The 9,067-nt window shown below is 31.9% G+C and overlaps 2 protein-coding genes and 1 long non-coding RNA gene across 3 annotated transcripts; all 3 read right to left on the bottom strand.

Annotated features, from left to right (window-relative positions):
* Nucleotides 1-576: 576 nt before the first annotated feature.
* On the bottom strand, nucleotides 577-3,213 carry LOC150035387 (uncharacterized). The gene is made up of 2 exons (XR_016530348.1): nucleotides 2,763-3,213; nucleotides 577-1,000 (listed from the first exon to the last, which is right to left on the bottom strand). It is a non-coding gene; the product is annotated as an uncharacterized LOC150035387 (long non-coding RNA).
* Nucleotides 3,214-3,222: 9 nt separating this feature from the next.
* On the bottom strand, nucleotides 3,223-5,614 carry LOC120080010 (pentatricopeptide repeat-containing protein At3g02490, mitochondrial-like). The gene has a single exon (XM_039034532.2). The coding sequence runs from the start codon at nucleotides 5,395-5,397 to the stop codon at nucleotides 3,415-3,417; it is 1,983 nt and encodes a 660-aa protein (XP_038890460.1). The 5' UTR covers nucleotides 5,398-5,614; the 3' UTR covers nucleotides 3,223-3,414.
* Nucleotides 5,615-7,590: 1,976 nt separating this feature from the next.
* On the bottom strand, nucleotides 7,591-8,286 carry LOC150035386 (uncharacterized). Its single transcript, XM_090314994.1, has 2 exons — nucleotides 8,151-8,286; nucleotides 7,591-8,026 (listed from the first exon to the last, which is right to left on the bottom strand). The coding sequence occupies exons 1-2, from the start codon at nucleotides 8,208-8,210 to the stop codon at nucleotides 7,889-7,891; spliced, it is 198 nt and encodes a 65-aa protein (XP_090171120.1). The 5' UTR covers nucleotides 8,211-8,286; the 3' UTR covers nucleotides 7,591-7,888.
* Nucleotides 8,287-9,067: the final 781 nt, after the last annotated feature.

The raw sequence follows: 9,067 nt of genomic DNA, 5'->3' as shown, positions 1-9,067 counted from the left end.
AAATACAGTTTTCTAGGTTAACATTGGTTTTGATTTTTAAAATTTGAATAAACTTTTTTTTTTTAAGAATTTAACTTTTCACTTCTTAATCATGAACATGTCTAAAATATACTCAGATTTACAAATATTGAGTTTGTTTCATATAAAAACGAAAAATTTTCATAAACAAAAAAAAATGTTAAACTACTTACAGAAATAATAAAATAAAATCATGATAAAGATAGACTTTTATTAGCCTTTATGAAAGAAGATTAAAAGTTTGCTATTTTGTTGAATAATTTTCCCTTACTTTTTTATTTTTAAAAATCTCCGTGTAAAAATCTAAATATTTTTTCCCCTTAAAATAGTTGAAAACTTCTTTTTTCTTTTTTTTTTTTAAATACGTCGCTACAATTGTAGCAAAAAAGACAAATTTGGAAATTAGGTAGCCTACTTATAGGTTCAAGATAATACTTTTTGTTAAAATAAAATAAATATTCCTCTTTTTTTATGATAATGTTCAAGCTATGACTGTTATTGTTAGTGCTCAAAATGGAAAGAAACTCTGCAACAAAAACTTTACTTCCTAAAATTATATTTATACTAATGATCCACATAATTGTAATTAAAGAATGTAACCAATGTTCAAAGGTGAGCCAAAGTGTTGGAGGACCTTTAAGAAAGAAAATTCCAAAACTTCCAAATCTATCCCCTAAAATTCTAAAATTTTCACTTCACCCCTCCATGTTATACAATACTCAACAATGTCAAATCATACACCAGGACACATCTCCATATCTTCATTAATCAAATTTCAATCCAATATTAAGCAAAATAAATACATAATCAAGTGGTGTAAAACTAAAACTATGATCAGTTCTTAGATAATGGTTGTGAAATCAAACCTCAATTCTTTTTGTTGAGACATCATAATAATCCTCCCAATGGAAAATTTGAAGGTATGAAATGGCAAAAGAGTTTGTAAAGTTGGTCCCCCCAACAGCAGCTCCATTGCTGGTCTCTGTAATAAATATAGTGAGAAATGGATAAGCAGCAAGTGGGGGAAACAATAGCTACTAATCATAGAAAAATGATGACAATTTTGTCACACTGTCTGTAAGAACCTAAGTTGTCTTTTGTTTGCTGCCTACATTCTAATGAACATCACAACCACTGAAAGATGACAATCAAAAGGCTCCAACACAAATCAACACTCTTTCTTTGTTCCTTTTTTTTTTTTTTTTTTTACTTTTTCTCTTTTCTTTCTTTCTTCCTTCTATTTTCCAACCTGGTAATGAATACAGAGCAAAATGATACAGACCCTCTTGGCTTGTTTAGTCTCACTCATATCGTTTTGCTCATCGACATGTCCTAATCAACCTGTTTGGCAAAATATGTCTTGGCTTGCCATAAAGAATTATTATTCAATTCAATATGGGGGAGGAAAAACCAAGAATCAACAATCAGAACTATGAAATCAAACAAAAAGAATGATATATGACTATTCTCGCATTTTTCTTCCTTCTTTAATCTGAAAAAAATAGATGAGGAACCATGACAAATCAATAGAAGAGAACAGAAAAATAAAAATGGCGTGCATCTAACCATCATGGATAGACCTAGTGGTAAATAGGGAGCATAACCTCGATAAGGGACTAAGAGGTCATGGGTTCAATTCATGATAGTCACCTATCTAAGATTTAATATCCTAAGGGTATTCTTGACACCCAAATGTTTTGGGTCAGGCAAATTGTCCCATGAGATTAATCGAGGTGTGCATAAGCTGGCCCAAATACTCACAGATATTAAAAAAAAAATACATTTGTTATCGTCAATCCAAACACAACTTAGTAGATAAGGTACTCGTTACAATTTCAAATTTCGATGACTTAATCTCCCACCCCCATAATTATCGTACTAGAAAAAAAAGACAACTATTACAATTTTATATTTAATCCAACAAGGCGTGAAAATATAAACTAAGACAAAGATTTGAGCAATTTTCAAAATTTGAATAGATTTGAACTTTCAAGTCTTTAAACACACTCTGGAAAGTAACAACATGCTTGGCTTTATTCTTTAAGAAAGCTAGATTATGTCAAGGATTTTGTCAAAAGTAACTGCTAGTGCTAATAAGACTAGGTAGTTTTATGTTTGCTTAACAAATTGATGGGACATTTGATGTTTCATGCTATGCGTTATAATGCATTATAATAAAAAACTTTTATCACCTTTGCTGCTATGACAAGCTAGAATCTCTTGCTTTGCTTTAAACCAAAGAAAGACATCTGTATCACTTTTCAAATATATTAAAGAAGAAGGAAAAAAAAAAAAAAAACACACTCAAGGCAACATAAACATGATTGGCATTGGTTAAATTAATACACAGATCCACCAAAATTTCATAACTATAAGAAGGAAAGAACATCATTATGGAAAATTGATAAGCTCTAACACGATTAAGCACATTATGAGTCAGGTAGGCGAGGTGGGGGCATTATTCTCCAAAGACAAAATGTAGTGCTAATAAATATTTCGAATGTAACCAAATCAGTTGTCTTACAATAAACACCAAGAACTAAAAAAAACTCAAACCAGTTCATTACGGATGAGAACACACACTACCTTTTTCACTCGTTTAGCAATGAGAACCTTGAACACATAAGAGTGTGAAATTTTCCGAATGAAAAAAAAAAAGCTACAATAAAGTAAACAGAGCAGAATGCTTGTACACATGCGCAGCTTACTCTAAAGTCCAAAATTAGCAGAGTTAAGGGCTTTACCATACAATGGCCTCTTACACAGCAGCACCGAAAGAATGTTATCTGATATTCTTGTCCCCCCAAGAAGCTTTAAGAGCAACATCTTGGAGATGACAGCCTGAACTTTCAGCTTTTCTGGAAGTTCTCTATTTTCTACATAAAACTCAGATAGGTATATGTACTAGGGGTCAAGAATCAATCACATAATTGATGTTTTTCACACTGTGATTTTAAACAAATCTTCTCTGCATCTTTCCTGATCATAAGAGAAGTTGAAAATAAAGAACTAAAATAACTTTTGAAAATTTGATTGGTTAATGAAAATTTTAATAAGCTGGTTTTGTCAACAAGTTAATTCAAACTCAATTTAGAATATTTAGTAATTCTGTAATGATTTATAAACAAAAATAAAAAATAAAAAACTCAACTTTATAGGAGGCTACAAAATAGAGACCCTAGATTACATAAATAAGACAGGAAGTAGTAGGAAACTGGAGCTCGATCACAGGAAACTTGTTCCCGCAATTTTTATTCTCCACAAAGTTAATTTAATCATGCTCCATTGGGCCAACAAATTTTGGAAACAGATGAAGTATTTGAAACAAAACCTTTTAATTGATCAAATACCACAAGAAACCTCATAAACTACATTGCAGGGAGACATTATGTGAGTCTAAGAAGCCAGCTTTTGGGGAGGAGGAGCTTCTACAGGCTTCATGGAATAAAAAAGATCCAAAACATCAGCATGGTTACGAATGTAACCGGGGCATTTTGAAAGAAAGTCTTGAGCATCCCCATGCCTTCCAGCTTGGAAAAACGCTTCAAACAAATGGAGAACCACTGACGTAGAAGGGAATTTCTTCGATGTCATGCCCTTTAGGAAACCAATGGCATCATCAGCTGTTCCAAACTTCGATACATATGAGATAAATGGTTCAATAAATGGTGGAAATTCATGATTTCTCATCATCCCCAACAATTTCAAAGCTTCTTTGAATTTCCCTCGGAGCAGTAGCTTGTTTATCAATGTTTTGTAAGTAGAATGGCGCGGTTTTAGCTGCTTTTCATCGACAAGATTGACGAGCAGATGGCTAGCATCAGTTTCTAGTTTCTTTTGACAGTAGCCGTTTACTATTAAATCCAAAGCATATCCAGCAGAAGAGACTCCTCCTTTTTCAACCATTTTGTGGATACAATCAGAAGCCTTAGCAAGATCTCCAGCAGCACAGTGCCCTTCAATCAAAGATGCCCAGGTCTTGTTGTCTGGATTACATCCAGAAGCTTCTAAGCTATTCATGAAATCATTAGCTTCATCACTTTTGCCAGTCCTACTGAGTCGATATGCAACCTTTCTCTTCAAACCACCACTAGATACATATCCATACTCTTTCATTACATTGAAAACCTCATTGAACTCTCCAATTCTACCAACACTAGTCAGAGACTTGAGAACTGCAAAAACCATTGAATCCGTCAACACATTACCTGTCTCTGAAAATATCTTCAATGTCCTTGAGAATAGATCTAGATCTAAATGCTTACTAACTGCTATTTTCTTTAACAGAAAAGTAAGACAATCCGCCGAAGGCTTATTACCTCCAGCCATTGCAAACACATACAAATTTACAGCTTCCTCAATCATTCTTCTTTTACAAAATCGTCCCAACACCTTGGCAAATGTCTCGACGTCCATTTCGTAACCATGGCTCCTCATTTCATCTGCTACTTTCCAAAATCTATCAATACAATCTTCCCTTCCTAACACCCTAGCCATGGCATTATAAGTTTGCTTATCATGCTTAAACATCCCACTCTCATCAATCCATCGGAAAAATATTAATGCTTTTGTTGGTTCTGTGCAAAGATCCTCCAATATCATCTGAACCATATCACTTGAAAATGAAACACTCATATCACGCAATTGCTGCTCAACATCCTCTCCCCACACATTCTTCCTGATAAGTCTGTAGACGATTAAACCAATCTTCTCCGGAGACCTGTCAATGGATCCTGAAGCAAACACATCTCTCAACTTCTCAGCTTCACTCTCCAATCCATCCTTCTCAAACTTCTCCAATACCTTATCCCGTACAGTTTTTGATATCCCATAACCCTTTTTCTTCATATTACAATTCAAATCCCAAAACTCCTTAACAAGGCCATTAACACCTAGGATCCCCAGCATCAAGTTATACGACTTGGAGCTAAGTTTCTCACCATAATCCCCGGAAACCCAATCGAAAAACCTGATAGCACAATCAGGGTTCGACTCAAGTTTCCCCAATACCTCCAAAACCAAACCATGACTAATAACAGTACCATTCAACTCTAAACCTTTCCTAATTTCATCCACATCACGAGATTTAGAGAAAATGTCAACCACAACAGTACGATCGGATTCCTGTTCAGCCGCCGGTTCGGAGGAGAACGTTCGAGGGGTTCCGTATATGGGTTTTACGATACTCTTGAAGTGAGAATCGGAAATGGGCGGCGACGCCGTGTGGTGAACGGGATGCTTAGGAAACAGTGACGATAGAGAGCGAAGTGATTGCAGATTGGGATGGGAAAGTACCTGAAAATGTGAGGAGTTGGATGAAATGCGAAGTTGAGACCGAAAATGAGCTCGTAAACGAAGCAGTCGCCATGAATGTCTCATATTGCGGCTTTAGGGCAAAGAATTGGAAGCAGAACGAAGCCAAAGTGAGATGCAGAGACAGTGGGAGAAGTAGGGTTTTAGAGAAGAATAAAATAAAATAAATAAAAACTGATTTTATTGGAAAAATGAAAAACCCAAACTTTATAAAGTAATGTGCACTAAAAATAAAATGAAGATTTCTCAAATATTTTTTTTCTTTGTATCGTATTGTATTTTTGTATTCTTGGTGTATTGAAATTTGTTGATTAAACTTTATAGCTAAACTATAGGTTACATTTTTTTTAATAGAAAGATATTTGTCATCATATACCAATATGAGTATAGTTTAACTGGTATAGCTATAAATTCATATTATCAACTTAACTTAAGTTTGATTTTTCCATCTCATGTTGTTAAAAAAAAATAAGCGTAAATTGCAAAAACCACCTCTAAAGTATTGTGGTAGTTATAATTATACCTTTTAACTTAATTTTAAAAATTAAATCCCCAAATTTATGTAAATATTAAAATTGGGTCAAAATGAACCTTTAAATTTACATAATTAACATTTGTATGAGTTTAAGAGTTTAATATTTATCATTTGTGAATCTAATTTCTATAATTATTGTAAACTTAAGAGTCTAATTTTAACCATTATAAAAGTTTAGGGACCAATTTATGATGCTTGAAGGTGAGTAGACCTCTGGTTGGATTTTTCAACTTGATGTCTTCTTAAGGCAAGCCATCCCACTATGATTGGAGAATTCATCATTATTGTAACGTTTGAAAAAATGTGTTCTTTTATAAATTTGAGAGATCTCACACATGAGGTTTCCTATATAATACTTGCTTTCATTGAGCATAACAAAACAAGGAATTCCCGTTGGATAATGTAACATCATATAAGAGTGTAGTTTCTTTATTGTGTAGACAATGATCCATCTCATTTGTCTCAATAAAGTTGAACCAAAACTATATGTATATTGAGCTATCCTCCTAAATCAAATTCACGTTGGTTAATGAGATTCGACCTAACTTTTTGTTTACAAGTTTTAGCATTATTTTTTATGCATTATTGTTTATGAAAGTTTTGATTGAGTATTTTTGAGTGATTTTTATATGAGTGGTCTATTTTTGGATGTTCAAATGAGAATTGACCTAACTCATGAGAAAAATAAGTTTATTGGCCTTTTGCTTTACCAAATTCACGGGTGAGGAGTGGAGATCTCGCTCCCGTTATCCTCCCACTCAATTTGCTTCTTCTATGGTGAAGATCTTCCTGCTCCTCGATTCTCGTTCCTATTGCTCAATCTTGTGTCCGCTCCTATTCCCCGATTCACACTCGCTCTCCGAATCAAGGTCGGAAGGAGGAAAAAGTGAATTTAGAATCAGATAAAGAAAAAAAAGTATTTACATTCCATTTAGGAATTAGAAGACCACTCTTGCCCAAAAAAGAAAGGGTTTAAAAAAAAGTTGCAAATTGGATTTAAATCTCCAAACTTTTGTAGATTGTATTAAAAGAAAAAAAGAAAATCCCCAATTGAAGAAGGGACACAATTATCCAAACAATCGAGAAATTAGTCTATAAATATATTTCATCTTTAAATTGAATATTTACTTTGTTTCATCACTCTTTTTTTCCATAAAATTTTTTCTCTGTCTAAAAATTGTTAAAACTTGTTCCACAATAAATTTAATCTATTATTCTTTCACATGAGATAATTACTATTGAGACTCTAACATTAGAATGAATAAAATTATTTCAAGTTACTAATCTTCTAGTTTTATTTGATATTACTTATTTCTTAAGTTTAACACGTTTGACACATAAAATTTGAAATTTTGCACCCTATTATTCTTAAAGAAAACAAAGAAGATTTTAAAGTTAATTGTCACATCATTTTTTTTTCAAATTAAATAGTTTACATATATATATGTAAACTATTTATATAACAATTTTTTAATGCCACGTCATTTTTTTTCAAATTAAATAGTTTATATATATATATATTACTCTCCACTTGAACAACTATCGAAGAATTCATTAAAATTCCATTAATATGCTTAAAATGTAGTTTCTTCTTCTCATATGTTTTTTTTAAAAAATAATTGCACTTTTAATATTGTATTTAGATAAGTCATAATTGATCATTAACCTAAATTTTGATGGAGATAAATCATAATAATAATCATTTAGCAACAGTATTTTGAATATTTTGCAGGCATTGAAGATATATTGATATATATATTTCAACATAAAAAAAAATCCATTTGGCATTTATTTGAGATTTTGATCAAAGGCCTCCTAATAAAAGGAGTAACCAAACAAATCCCAAGAGCCAAAAGGAAAGCTCATAATATTTATATATAGAAAGAAAAAAAAACCTCTTTCCTCTCATAAAGAGATTTTGAAAGGGTTGGAAACAAACCCAATGTTACTAAAGAAAATATATAACTCTCCTAAGAGAGCATTCAAGCAAAATTAATTAAACGTTGAAAATGAGAGGTGGTTTCATTTGTTGACAGTATCTTTGACAGCATCAGCAACTCCTTGAACTTTAGCTTTCATTTGTTGTCCTACTTCTTGAACGGACTCTTTGGTCGATTGGACTGCATCACTTGTCTTATCCATCATGTTGCTCACCTTTTCCTATATAAAAACACAAACCAGCATATTACCTATCACTTTTTGAATTTCAAATTCGAAAAATAAATTTGGACAATTTTTGTTAATGATGACAATAAATTTCAAAGACAATAGATAAGAAAAACACATGAGCTTGGCCTTTTGCTTCTCCAGTGTGATAGCTCATCTTATGAGAGTTTTCAGCCATTTTTTTGAAAGAAGAATTTAGAAAAGAAGAAAGAACCAAGAAATTGAAAGAGGATTTGTGAATATGATTCTCAAGTTTGTTTGATTTAGAAACTCAAGTTTGGTGCTATTTTTATAGTAGTTTGAATGGAATCACCAATTGACACGTGTAATGCAATCAATGGAAGCACCATGCCACGTGTTATCCAATTAATGGAACTATTATAGATGAGGCCCATGACCCCATTGACTAGGTAATGGCAAGAATGGTTCATTTTTAAGTAATGGACCATTATTCTCAATTTAGAATTTTTTATTAATTAAAAAAAGTCTAATATAACAAGATAAATATCAATTTCCTACTCGTTCGAGGGTTGTATCAATTAATATTTTGAACTAACAAGTATAGTCATCTTAAATTATAAATTTATAAGGGATCAATTTAGATATTCTATTAGAATTTTATGTTCAAAACTATTGGGACATATATATATATATATGTATATGAGACTTTTTTTAAAAATATATATATAAAGAGTAACATAAATTAGATTAAAAAAAAAAGGCAATAATTAATGGATAATAGTGGATTTTCATTGAATTTGAACATTTTTCGACCTTCTATTTTTTTTCTCTACTTATTCAGAAACGTAGAGATGAATTAGCTCATATATTTATGCTTTAAGAAATCAATAAAAATAAAAATAAAAACGAATGAAGTAAAATAGTTGGAGTACAAACCTTCAAATAAGATGAGGGAGTGTGAAATTATGTTAAAATTTGATAGAGAAAAGAATAGAAATATGAAGATGAGAGTGTGAAAGGATGAGGTGAGTGTAAAATTGTTGAAATTGTATTGAAATGAAATGAAAATAATGA

This window comes from Benincasa hispida, chromosome 6, assembly GCF_027475165.1.
Source record: "Benincasa hispida cultivar pf3 chromosome 6, pf3_genome.v1.1, whole genome shotgun sequence".
Classification (NCBI taxonomy): Eukaryota; Viridiplantae; Streptophyta; class Magnoliopsida; order Cucurbitales; family Cucurbitaceae; genus Benincasa; species Benincasa hispida.
Note: the sequence above shows the minus strand (reverse complement) of the source record. Positions and strands in the feature narration are given on the sequence as shown.

Coding starts and splice junctions, on each gene's coding strand:
- LOC150035386 (XM_090314994.1), bottom strand. CDS start 8,210: ATGGCTGAAAACTCTCATAAGATGAGCTATCACACTGGAGAAGCAAAA. Junction 8,027..8,150: donor AAGCAAAAGGCCAAGCTCAT/GTGTTTTTCTTA, acceptor GTTTTTATATAG/GAAAAGGTGAGCAACATGAT.
- LOC120080010 (XM_039034532.2), bottom strand. CDS start 5,397: ATGAGACATTCATGGCGACTGCTTCGTTTACGAGCTCATTTTCGGTCT.